The sequence below is a fragment of the Panthera tigris genome, chromosome F3, assembly GCF_018350195.1.
Source record: "Panthera tigris isolate Pti1 chromosome F3, P.tigris_Pti1_mat1.1, whole genome shotgun sequence".
In the NCBI taxonomy this organism is placed as follows: Eukaryota; Metazoa; Chordata; class Mammalia; order Carnivora; family Felidae; genus Panthera; species Panthera tigris.
In genome coordinates, this window is record NC_056678.1 from 2,789,193 (window position 1) to 2,801,418 (window position 12,226).

Genomic DNA, 12,226 nt, shown 5'->3' on the forward strand with positions numbered 1-12,226 from the left:
TTTTTTAAGAGCGAGCGAGCGCAGGGGAGGGGCAGAGAGGGACAGAGAACCGGAAGCAGGCTCCATGCTATCGGCGCAGAGCCCGATGTGAGGCTCGGTCACGGACCGGGAGAACGTGACCCGAGCCGAAGTCGGATGCTTAGCCTAGGACCTCTAAGAACATTAGTCTGTATCTCTCAAACTCTTATGAGACCCTAGCTGCTGTGTTACGGGCGTTATGAGACTGACTTCCAACTGTCATGCAAGGTAGGGACTATATTTTACTTTAATTTTATTTTTTCAAATGACTTAAAGCAATTTTTAATGTTTATTTTTGAGAGAGAGACAGCATGAGCAGGGGAGGGGCAGAGAGAGAGGGAGACACAGAATCCGAAGCAGGTTCTGAGCTGTCTGCACAGAGCCCGACGTGGGGCTCGAACCCACGCACTGTGAGATCGTGACCTGAGCCGAAGTTGGATGCTCAACCCTCCAACCGCCCCCCCCCCGGGCACCCTGGTAGGGACTATATTTGAAAGAGCAAGGAACTCGGCCAGGACTCCGTCCACCCATCTGTCCACCACCGAATAATGCCTCCTGTGTCGGCCTGGCCTTTTCCGTCAGGACTAATGATCACGTGATAGGCTTAAAGCCCCCCCCCCCCCCCCCCGCCCATGCAGAATTTCTGCTTCTGAGTAGTCTCCTCTTGCAAGGCCATCCTCACGGAAAACCGTATGCTTATTCTCTAGTGACACTCCCGTCGTTTCGAGCGCTTTTGAAACTTGTCTGTTCACGGCACAGACACTTGCTGGCTACTAGCAGGCGCTTTATGAGGGCCCGGAAATGCGAGGGCCCCGGAGACGGGTGCGTGATGGTCAAGGAAAGCTTCCGTGAGAAACTGAAGTGTAGGATGGTCAGGAGTTAGCAGGGTGAGGAGGGGGACCTGCACGTGCAAAGGCCCTGCGGGGTAAGAAGCAGGAGAAGTTGTTAGGGGTCAGACCAACCGTGACTTTTGGCGGCTTAGAAAAGAGTTCTGAGTTTGTCTAGAGAGCCCTGAGCCTTTAGATGGAGAGAAAATGACCAGTTCTGTGTTTTAAGACTCTTACCTGGTGAAAGCTGCAGTTGAGGGGGCAGAGTGGAATGCTAGAGAAGGTGGGGGGTGACCTCCCGGTTCCGGGCTGGTGGGGACGGTGGCTGGGCGGAGCGAGACAAGTGGTAATGGCGAGGATTCAGAAAGTGCGTGCATTCGAGAGAAAGACTCCCCCCCCCCCCCCCCCCCCCCGTGTTACACGTGGAGCCCAGTGCAGGGCTTGAACTCATGACCCCGAGATCGAGACCCGGGCTGAGATCAAGAGTTGGACGTTCAAGCGACTGAGCCACCCAGGTGCCCCTCGAGAGAAAGGATTCAGTGGGTGCATCTTTTGATAGATTCTCAACGGTAGCAAGGGAATGTGGTTTCCGGAACTCAACCGAGGGGAGCTCAGAACCGAGCCCGCAAGCGTGCGGTGTGCCGGCTTGTGTGCTCCCTCCAGCTTCCACGGCTCTCTTTGGAGCTCGTGCTCAGCGGCAGCGGCGTCGCGCAAATTCACATACAACGGACCCCAAATGACTACTCTGAATGATTGAGGTTTCTTCTTCCTGAAACAGAAATCAAATTCAAATACGATCCCAGGCACAGTTCCTGCCGCCAGCACTTGGGCACTGCTTAATTAGTTACGTGCGGTCTTTTTAATGTTTATTTATTTTTGAGAGAGAGAGAGAGAGAGAGCGAGAGAGAGAACAAGTGGGGGAGGAGCAGAGAGAAAGGGAGACACAGAATCCAAAGCAGGTTCCAGGCTCCGAGCTGTCAGCACAGAGCCGGAGGCAGGGCTCGAACTCATGAACCGCTAGATCATGATCTGAGCCAAAGGAAAGGCGGATGCTTAACCCACTGAGCCACCCAGGCGCCCCTAGATACGTGCGTTTACGACCAGGTGCGATTTACGTGTGACCAGTCTTAGGTAGCACGGGGGAAACAAGTAAAAAGTGTTTTACGTAATTCTAGGCAGGATAGGTTAAAACCAAACATTCACTAGGCCTACAGTAAGCCAAGAACTTGCTTGCTTAATGTTTTTCAAAGATTTGCAGAGATGGAAAAACCCCTCTCTTGAAGTCTTATTGGACAGAATCGCGATTCAAAAGGACTTGGTAATTAATCTGCACTGATTCCCCTAAAATATAACTTCGTGGGAATTACAATTCTTTAAAATTTATTTTTATTAAAAAATTTTTAAATCTTTATTTTTGAGGGGCGCCTGGCAGGGCTCAGTCGGTTGAGCGTCCGACTTGAGCTCAGGTCACGATCTCGCCGTCTGTGAGTTCGAGCCCCGCATCGGGCTCTGTGCTGACAGCTTGGAGCCTGGAGCCTGCTTCGGACTCTGTGTGTTTCTCTCTCCCTGCCCCTCCCCGCTTATGCTGTCTCTCTCTCTGTCAAAAATAAATAAACATTAAAAAAAATTAAATGTTTATTTTTGAGAGAGAGAGAGAGAGAGAGAGAGAGAGAGAGAGAACGAGTGGGGGAGGGGAAGAGAGAGAAAGAGAGGGAGACGGAGAATCCCAAACAGGGCTCCCAGCTGTCATCACAGAGCCCAATGCAGGGCTCGATCTCATGACTCGGGAGATCATGAGCTGAAATCAAGAGTCAGCTGTTTAACTGACAGCCACCCAGGTGCCCCAAAACTTTTTAAATAGAAGGAATACTTATCAACTTGTATCAGTTAAGTGAAAATGGTAGCCAATACTCCTTTTCATAGATCAATTTATTTAGAATTACAAATATTAAGAATAAAGGATTTATGCATTTCTTAATTAACATAACTGTTTAGCTAAATATAAACTCTGCGCTAAAGGTTTGCAGTGGCACAAGACCAACAAAGAATAGGGAAGCATTTTTAAACTATACAAAACTTTCAAATGGAAAATAATCTTGTTTTAGTTTTATTATACATCAACATATAAAAAGTCCCATTTTATGGGCCAGCTAAAAGAATCAAAGTCACCTCTACAGCTATACCCGAAACTCCAAATCTGAAAACAATTTTATTATATTTTGACTATAATATTCTATATTAAAACAAAGAAAATTCCAAATACACACTTTGTACAAGATTAACATCGTAGGCAGGGTTTTCCTTTAAAAACAACAAAAAACAACCAAAAAAACCCCACGACCGCATACAAACCTTTTTTTTTTTTTTTTTCTGCATTTCGTTGCACTGGTTATTATATTCGTTTTCCTTATAAAATCTTTTGACTTTATAAATTGTGTACGGTTGGATTTTAACCAGTAATCTGGTTCGAGTTGTGCAAATAAACAACATACGAAAATAGTGTGTCGTCAGTCTTCTTAAATACATTTCACCACGGCACTTTTTGCCCTGACGTGACGGGACAAGGCCTACCAAATCCACTTGCCGAAATGTAGCCATTTTGCGAGTACTTTCGTTTCCTGCTCCTTCATTTTCTTTCGACGAACAACAGAGGTTTCTTTTATAAATTATGATAAATTAAAACATCTATTACTAGAAAATGACGTGCAGGCCCAGGTCGCGCTCCGTCCATCACGTCTGCTGGTGGGGCCCGCGTCTCCCACCCGTGCTCCGGCGGCTTCCCGCAGACCGGGCCTCCGCGCCTCGAGGGCGCGCTCCGGCAACGACCTTCCGAAGGGTACGCGGCTGGGGCAGCCCGGGCTGTCGCTTCCCCGCTGGCTGGCGCCGCCACACGGCCCCGGGCCACCCGCCCCAAGGCCGCGTCTCGCGCTCTCCGCTGCGGGCGCCGCCTGCGTGTGTCGGGCTGAGTTCATGCGCGTTAAAAAAAGCGTTCGGACGTTTTCAGCCGAAAGATACCCGCCCCCGAGCAGGTGCCGTAAGCGATGCTGCCGCAGCCGGACGGTAAGAGGAAAACAAGCAGGAAGCCGGTCAGCGGCGCAGGGCCAGGCGGCCCAGTGTCCTCAAGTGCCTCGTTCGGAGCTTCGGCCTCCCCCGCGTTCCGGGACCCCGTAACTCGGGATTGGGAGCCCGGGGGGGGGGGGGGGGGCGCGCGGGAACACTCCGAAGCGGGTCCCCCGCGGCCGGAGCGCGACGTCTTCCGCTCAGTCCCTGTTGGTGTCATTGGCGGCGAAGGCGTGCAGGTTCCCCATCTGGCTGAGGCCGCTCTGGATGTGCGCGACGTGGATCTCCACGTTGTTCTGGAAGCAGCTGAGGAAGGAAGGAAGAAACGCGGTGAGCTGCGCCATCTCACTACGTCGGGAAAAGACTTCTGCGAGAAGGAAGGGCTGAACTGGAGTTGAAGAGCGGGCTGTGGAAATGACCCCGAGGAAGGACTGAATCTCCCCGTGAGGCTGGCTACGACCCCAGCGGCCCCACCCCCACTGCAGGACGAAGTGAAAAGGTAGGAGGGAAGGGGGGGGGGCGAAGGCGCTCTCTCTGGGGACCATCGCCTCAGAGGCGCCTCCACCCCGCCCAGGTCCACACGGTGCCCGTCTTCGGATTCCTTCCTCCGCAACACGCACGTGCCATTTCTGTTCCGTCCATAGATGGCACAGAACTGACGAGCTCTTTTATAATTTATTTAAAGGCCAAAAACTTACACGCCTAATTCTTAAAACCTGCGCCGGAAGGCACCGTGGACTTACAAGAGGGATTCGGGTCCGTCTAACGAATTACCTGATATTAGAAGCATCTATTGTCCTCTTAATGTCATTTAGTGAATCTGTGAGTGATTTGAATTCAAAGGAGTTCAGGTCTCCTCCTTCTGCTAGACACTAAAAGGAAAGATATTTCAAAATTTAATTGAATCACGGTTCAAAGACAGACAAATAGGCATCGGATAAAATCTGTAGATTATAATTTTTCAGCAACAGATCAGCAGAGTTGTTTGTGTAGCTGTCAAAATTTAGGACCTGTCTTCTCCCAAAGTTACCTTAATTTGCAATAAGATTGCCGTCAGCCTGGAGATCAAGTCCGTCAGGTTTTCGTTTTCGACACAGGGCTGTCCGGTGGCGGAGTTGGCGTGCCGCACGATCTCCTGGGCTTCCTCCTCGCACCTTCGCCGCATGTCTGTTGGCTGATCTGCGGGCTGGAGGCCCTGGTCCGGAGCGAGCTGAGAACCGAGGGTTCAAGCAGAAGACGTTCATAAGGCCATAATCTGTGTTTGTGCCGTTTTCAGAGTTGGATGGTTTTTTTATAAAGTTTATTTATCTACCTTGAGAGAGAGGGCGTGCGCACGAGTGGGAGAAGGGCAGTGGGAGGGAGAGAGAGGATCCCAAGCAGGCTTCACGCCGTCAGCGCGGAGCCCAACGTGGGGCTCAATCCCACGAACCGTGAGATCACGACCTGAGCCGAAATCAAGAGTCGGATGCTTAAGCAGCTGAGCCCCCCAGGCGCCCTCTGATTCGGGTTTTTGTAAAACTAGCATTTATAACGAAAATGGTCCTTACTCCTACCTTAGAAATTTTTCTTCTCTAACAGTTTTTCCCCCCCAGTTTCTTTTATATTCTTGGTAACTGTTAATCGATATGATTTCAAACTTCTAAGAAGGAATAGAATAGAAAAGCCTTGAGAACCTTTTACCCAGAGACGGTGTTTGCGGTTTATTCTGTTTGACATTTATTTGGTCTCTCTCCGTGTAATGTGTAATTTTTTCCCTGTAACTATTTGAGAATAACCTGCAAACACTGTGCCTCTTTGCCCCAAAGCACTCCCAGTTTGTATTTTGTAAGTAAAGGATATTCTATTACATACCCATAAGTGCAACTATCACCATCAGGAATTTTTTTAATGTTTATTTATTTATTTTGAGAGAGAGCAGCAGCAGGTGAACGGCAGAGAGAGTATCCCAAGGAGGCTCTGAGCTGTCAGCGCAGAGCCCGACACAGGGCTCGAACTCACGAACCGTGAGAACCCGACCTGAGCTGAAATCAAGAGTCAGACGCTAAGCCGACTGAGCCCCCCAGGCACCCCACAATCAGGAAATTCAATGTTGATGTGAGGCCATACTCCTAACAGAGCGCATTCAAATTTCAACTGTCTCAAGTGTCCTACATGTGGCTGTCCCCCCCCTGAAGACATGTGGTCGTCATGTCTCTGCAGGTTCCTTTATTCTGGACCAGTTTCTCTCTCATGACCTTGACATTTTTGAAGAGTAGCGGCCAATTGTTTTGTACACGGTCCCTCACCGTGGGTTTGTCCGTTTCCTCGTGATTGGATAGACGTTACGCACTTTGGGGAGGAGAACCACGAAAGTGGCACCGAGTTCCCACGCAGGGCGTCACGGTTCGGAGGCGTCACGGTTGGACGTGGGTGTGTCCAACTGCTGGTGGTGTTACCTCCGAACACTTGGCTAAGGTAGTTAGGGGTCTGCCAGACTTCCCCTCGGCACAGGATTTCCCCCGTGTGATCAGTAAGTACTTGTGAAGAGGGATTCTGAGGCTACGTAAAGACCCTGTTCCTCGGCAAACTTTCACCCTCCAGTTTTCGCGTCTATGGACGATTCTCGCCTTTACCGGTTATTACCAGGACGGCTGCCGAGCGATACCCTTCTCCTCTCACTGTTCCTTCTACATTTATCGGGTGGCATTTGCCTACAAGAACTTTGCCTTAAAAGTTAATTGGTTAATTAGTTAATATTAGTATGGACTCACAGATTCTTACTTTCTTCAGAAGGTTATAATCTCTTAGTATAATTACTTATGCCGAAGCCCAAACTGTCCCAGATTTGGCCAGTGGGGACCCTGTCCGGCTGGGTCCGCTGGACATGTTCCCTTACCCCAGGGGGCGCATTTTACTTCCTTGCCCGCTAAGATGGTCCGGGCTCGTCTACCTTCTCTGCCCACGCTCTGGAAGCAGGCTCTTTTTCAAGGAGCGCTATTTGTGGACAGTAGCGTTTGGAACCCAAGATCGGGTGCTGGGGGTGCTCGCTGCTGTCAGGGTGTCTGCCTCCGGGCTCTCTCAGTGCGTGTGCGCACACACGCACACTTACATCCATGTCATATAAATAAAAGGAACCACGGAGTCAGACCGATTCTTCCTCTTCTAATTTAACGCCACAGGGTTCGCTGTAGCCTTTCCTTCTTGGCCGCCTTCTCTGGAGGTGGGACAGCGGGCTTCTGTCACCCACAACACACCTCGTTACTCATCTGCTCCACTGGAATGCAGAGTTTGAGAACTGCGAACCCATACCGCCACGAGAAAAAACCTTACTAACTGGAGTTCAGTATTTATTTAAAGTTCGGTTTACCTTCAGACTAAGCGTATATATAGTCAAAATAACTATGTTCAGGTTATGTGGATTCGTTTTGGCCCCCGTCAGTGTTTCTGTTTCTCCTCTGGAATATAGTTAGGTTCGTTGATTTCTTTTTCTAGTCCATTTTAGAGCTCGTCTGTGTTTGCTGAGGAAACGGATACGCAAACAAATGTCACCGCTCCTCCCTCCCCAACCCCCACCCCGTCCCCAAATCAGTTTCCGGTCTGTCCTTCCTGCATTTATTCTTGAAAAACTACGCCGTTACCCGTAGATTCTACTCCTGCGCGTTTCTGATTCCAAGGGTAACACTTAGTAACTTTCACGTACTTTCCTTTTTTCACGTAGTGTAGCCTGGAAATCATCCATGTGGGTGAACAGGAAGCTTCCTGGTCTGTTCTTACGGTAGGCACTCCACGGTGCAGACGTGCCCTAAGTCCTTCAGCCAATTCCCGGTGTGCGGGCATTTACGTTTTCTCCTAATATTTGGCAATTACCAGGAGTGCCGCAACGAGTAACCTTGTCTCTAATAAAAAAATTCTAACGTTTTTAGATGCTCCGAACGTTCCAGCGCAGATCTTTCGGGTAAATACGAGTTCACAAATCTGTTTGGTATATACTGGGAACAGAATTGCTTAATCATAGTGCTCTCTGTTCTTATTTTAAAATCAATACCGTATGTCCTCAAGAGCTTTGTGAAAATTAAATCGGTGTGCTTCCCTGGAAAAACGAGCCTATCACAAGAGGCCTGGCACACATCACGAAACTAAAGAGCGGTGTCACATAGGTGACAACTAGCAGGAAAATAAAAATAAATGGTAATGGAGGGCTAGAGGAACGAGCATAATGTACTGAGGTCGGTTATAGGCAACCACTGAGCATGTCCCTACGGTCAGTGCAGGGGGATTGGTAACGTGGCCCGAGGCGGGTCTGTGGGACTTCGCTGGAGGCCGGCACGATAAAGGGCTAAGTGGTGCAGAATCTGACATCACAAGTGGAGGAGGCTCACTGGAAACATAAAAATGCAAGTGCGGGAGCATTCCAAACTCATCTCGTTTAATTCCTACCGTGTGGTAAGCACCCGTGTGGGGTGCTCAGTGTGTCAAGCGACTCTCGGTTTCGGCTCAGGTCATGATCTCGTGGTTCCTGAGTTTGAGCCCCGCATCCGGCTCCGTGCTGTCAGCTCGGTGTCTGTTTGGGGTTCTCTCTCCCTCCCTCTCTCGACCCCTCCTGCTCGTGTGCTCTCTCTCAAAATAAATAAATAAACTCTAAAAAAAATTTTTAAAAGAAAATCAAATTTTAGGTGACGCTGTTGAACTGCCTTCATGTGCATGAATTTACATACGTGGTAACAATTCACAAGTAACCCTATGCTCTCTATACTGGAAGTTTGAGAATCCACGGTTCTAATGCAAAGCTGAAAGGAGGAAATGAAATTGTATACACAGCAGGACCATAACCTGTGAGTAGAGGCAGAGGCATATACACAAGACGAAGGGGAAATAAACCAAAATATAGTATTGGGATAGCAGAATTCAGTAATCATTTTTCTTGATTTTCCTGAATTTTTTTTCAAGAGCTCTAACATTTGTGACTCAAACAAAAACCAACAGAACTGATAGCTCCCCGTGCGCAGAGCACTCTTCAAACCGACTCCGGAACAAGTAAAAACGTATGTAAACGTGGTTTTGCTAACGGGCCTCGTAAAGGTAATGGCTTAGTCTGAATTTTCGAAAATGTGAAGGTAACCCGCATTAAGCTTCAAGTGAAAGAGCGCAGGGGGGCCCCTCAGCGATTTCCTACAAAGTCCCCACCTCATAGCAGTACTGCTGGACTTTGTGCAAGACTTTGTTGAGGTCCTTGTTCAGCTGCTCGAGCTCCAGGACGATGGTCGCGTACCGCCGCTGAAACTCGATGCCGATGGGCATGGAGTAGGACTTCTGCAAGAAACGAAAATCAGGTTCTGGTAAGGATTTTTTTGAGCAGTGCAATTTCTTCCTTTCCTTTCCTTTCTGAGGGGGGGAGGGGTGGGCGGGGCACGAGAAAGAATGAGAGATCTGGGTAGGGGCAGAGGGAGAGGGAGAGGGAGAGAGAATCTTAAGCTGGCTCCTTGCTCAGTGTGGAGTCCGATGCTGGGCCCTGAGCCGAAATCAAGAGTCAGACACTTGGCCGACTGGAGCCGCCCAGGCGCCCTTGAGCAGCGCAGTTTCACTGATGTAGTAGGAGATCCGACTGACCCCAAACTAAGGTTTATTAACATTTTCTTTCCTTGACATCGTACCTCTCGTGTGTGACGGCGGCATTATCGTTATTTAGGAGACTCCTCTTACGAGTAAATCTGCCATTTACTTTTTTTAAGTTTGTTTTGAGAGAGAGAATGAGAGACCATGCGCAGGAGGGGCCAGAGAGAGAGGGAGAGAGAGAGAATCTCAAGCAGGCTCTGCATGGACTCGCGACCCGATCCCACGACTGTGAGATTATGACCTGAGCAGAAACCAAGACTCAGACGCTTAACCAACTGAGCCATCCAGGTTCCCCTGCCATTTACTTTTAAAAAATTTTTACTTATTTAAATTCAAGTTAGTTAATACCCAGTGTAGTGTTGATTTCAGGAGTAGAAACCAGTGATTGATCAGTTTGCATACAACGCCCAGTGCTCATCCCAACAAGTGTCCTCCCTCCTGCCCGGCACCCATTTAGCCCAGCCCTCCCCGCCCCAAACCCTGCCCGCAACCCTCAGTTTGTTCTCCGTATTTAAGAGTCTCTTATGGTTTGCCTCCTTCTGTGTTTTTATCTAATTTTTCCTTCCCTTCCCCTACGTTCATCTGTTATGTTTCTTAAATTCCACATATGAGTAAAACTGTAGGTCTTTCTCTGCCTGACTTATTTTGCTTAGCATAATACATTCCAGTTCCATCCACATTGTTGCAAATGACAAGATTTTACCTTTTTTTTTTTTTTTAAAGGAGATCTTACAGACAGAGACAGGGTTTTTGTTTTTGTTTGTTGTTGTTGTTGTTGTTGTTGTTTTAAGTTTATTTTATCACCACAGAGCCTGGCGCAGGGCTCGAACTCACAAACTGAGAGATCATGCCCTGAGCCGAAATCAAGAGTTGGACGCTGAACCTTCTGAGCCACCCAGGTGCCCCAAGACAGAGAATAAGTTATATGAAGCAGAATTGTTGAATCTGTATACCTGTTCATTTCATTAGTCTTCCAATTTTCTCCTAAGTTTGCCACTTTTCAAAATAAAAAAGTTGGTCAAAACAAAACAAAACAAAACCTACATATACTCATTTGAAGTATTCTGGTTACGGGGACTCCATTCTTCTCCATCTGGATTCAACTGAATGTAGCACACCGGTTAAGAGCACGGGAGCCGGAATCACACCACAGAGGTTCAAATCGCAACTGTCACCTGCTCGCTGTGCGGCCTCAGGCATGCTCCTTAACCTCTCTGTGCTGTTTTCCTCGAGTGCCAAACGGGGACCATACGAATACTTACCTAACGGGAGGTCGCGGCGATGACGGGAAAGCGCGTGCCCGCGCACCGCCTCGCACACAGAAAATGCTCGGAGCGGCAGGTGCAATCGCCGTGCCCTCGTCCGTGTTTGCCCCCCACCCGGAAGCGTGAGCCGCCGTGGGCTTTGCTCTGTCCCCCCCGCCCGCTGGACCGGCCGCAGGTGCTTCGACGGGCCCCTCCGGCCAGGCCGAGGCAGCCGCGCGTCTCCTCCAGGACTTCCCGGAGGGCGGACCTCGCGTCCCGTCCCGGAAGCACAGGGAAGGCGGGAAGCAGGCCCAGGCCGCCCACGAGGCCCAGATCGCAGAACTACAATGGTCTGGGTGACAGAAACCGCAGAGGCCAGCCGCGCGACCCCGCCACGTTACCGATGAGAGCCCCGAGGCGGAAGGAGGCCCACGCGAGTAACGTGCGGGTGACGTGTGCGTAGTGACCATGACGACGCGCCGGACGCTACCCTAGGTGTCCAACGGGGTCTCCCTGGATCCTCACAACAACCCCGCCCCCCGCCCCCCGAGCAGGGCACCGTGCTTAGCCGCATCCCGCAGATGGAGGGATCGGTGCCCCCCGTGTGCACAGCCAGTAGGCGGCAAGCATGCGGGACCCGAAGGCGACTGCGGGGGTGGGGGTGAACCCCCCCCGCCCCCCCCCCCCGGGAGGACCTGTGCGGCTGGGGGAGAATGCTGCAGGGAGAGCAGGGAAGGGAGCACTGTGGAGGCGAGCTTCGAGGCCTCGGCAGGACCTCCGACTCAGTTTACCCCTGGTGCCTCCTGAGCCGCGTCGCCTTCCTCGGCTTCAGGTTTTGTGCAGTTAGGCGCAGCGGACGACCCCCAGAGCCCGCACTTAACAGAATACAAGGGTCAACGGGCCGCGGTAAATTTAACTGCATCTCCTTGTCGGGGCGGACTGGGGGTGATCGAGGACACGGTGTGGGGTTTCGCCAAGCACCTGACCCGGTCTCTTCTGGAGCGGAAGAGTGTATTCTGGCAGACTCAGAGCTAGTTAATCTATATCAGAATTATTAAAGGCTCTGTATCTTCTTGCACAGAATTCACTGCAGGATGTCAAAGGCCTTGATCCTCAACTTCGGTGTTCAGTGTATTCACGAGCCATTTAGATACAGACATACGAGGACTTTACATACATACACCAAAATGTACACAGGAGTGGCTGGCTGGCTCAGCCCACAGAGCGTGTGACTCTTGTCTCAGGGTCATGAGTTCAAGCTCCACGTTGGACAGGAGCCTACTTTAAAAAATTAAAAAAAAAATTTTTTTTTAATGTTTTATTTATTTTTGAGACAGAGACAGAGCATGAGCAGGGGAGGGGCCGAGAGAGAGGGAGACACAGAATCCGAAGCAGGCTCCAGGCCCCGAGCAGGCTCCAGGCCATGAGCTGCCAGCCCAGAGCCCGACGCGGGGCTCAAATTCACAAACCGCTACGTCGTGACCT

The 12,226-nt window shown here is 50.2% G+C and overlaps 1 protein-coding gene across 9 annotated transcripts in view; it reads right to left on the reverse strand.

The window, feature by feature from the left end:
- Window positions 1–2,756: 2,756 nt before the first annotated feature.
- LIN9 (lin-9 DREAM MuvB core complex component) overlaps window positions 2,757–12,226 on the reverse strand; it is a 61,813-nt gene continuing 52,343 nt past the window's right edge. For all 9 annotated transcript variants that reach the window (XM_042975917.1, XM_042975922.1, XM_042975926.1 and 6 more), the window contains 4 exons: window positions 9,069–9,194; window positions 4,936–5,115; window positions 4,680–4,777; window positions 2,757–4,211 (listed from right to left, as the gene is read on the reverse strand). In XM_042975917.1, the coding sequence (XP_042831851.1) occupies window positions 4,106–4,211; window positions 4,680–4,777; window positions 4,936–5,115; window positions 9,069–9,194 (510 nt within the window). In that variant the 3' untranslated portion in view covers window positions 2,757–4,105. The remainder of the gene's footprint in view (window positions 4,212–4,679; window positions 4,778–4,935; window positions 5,116–9,068; window positions 9,195–12,226) is intronic.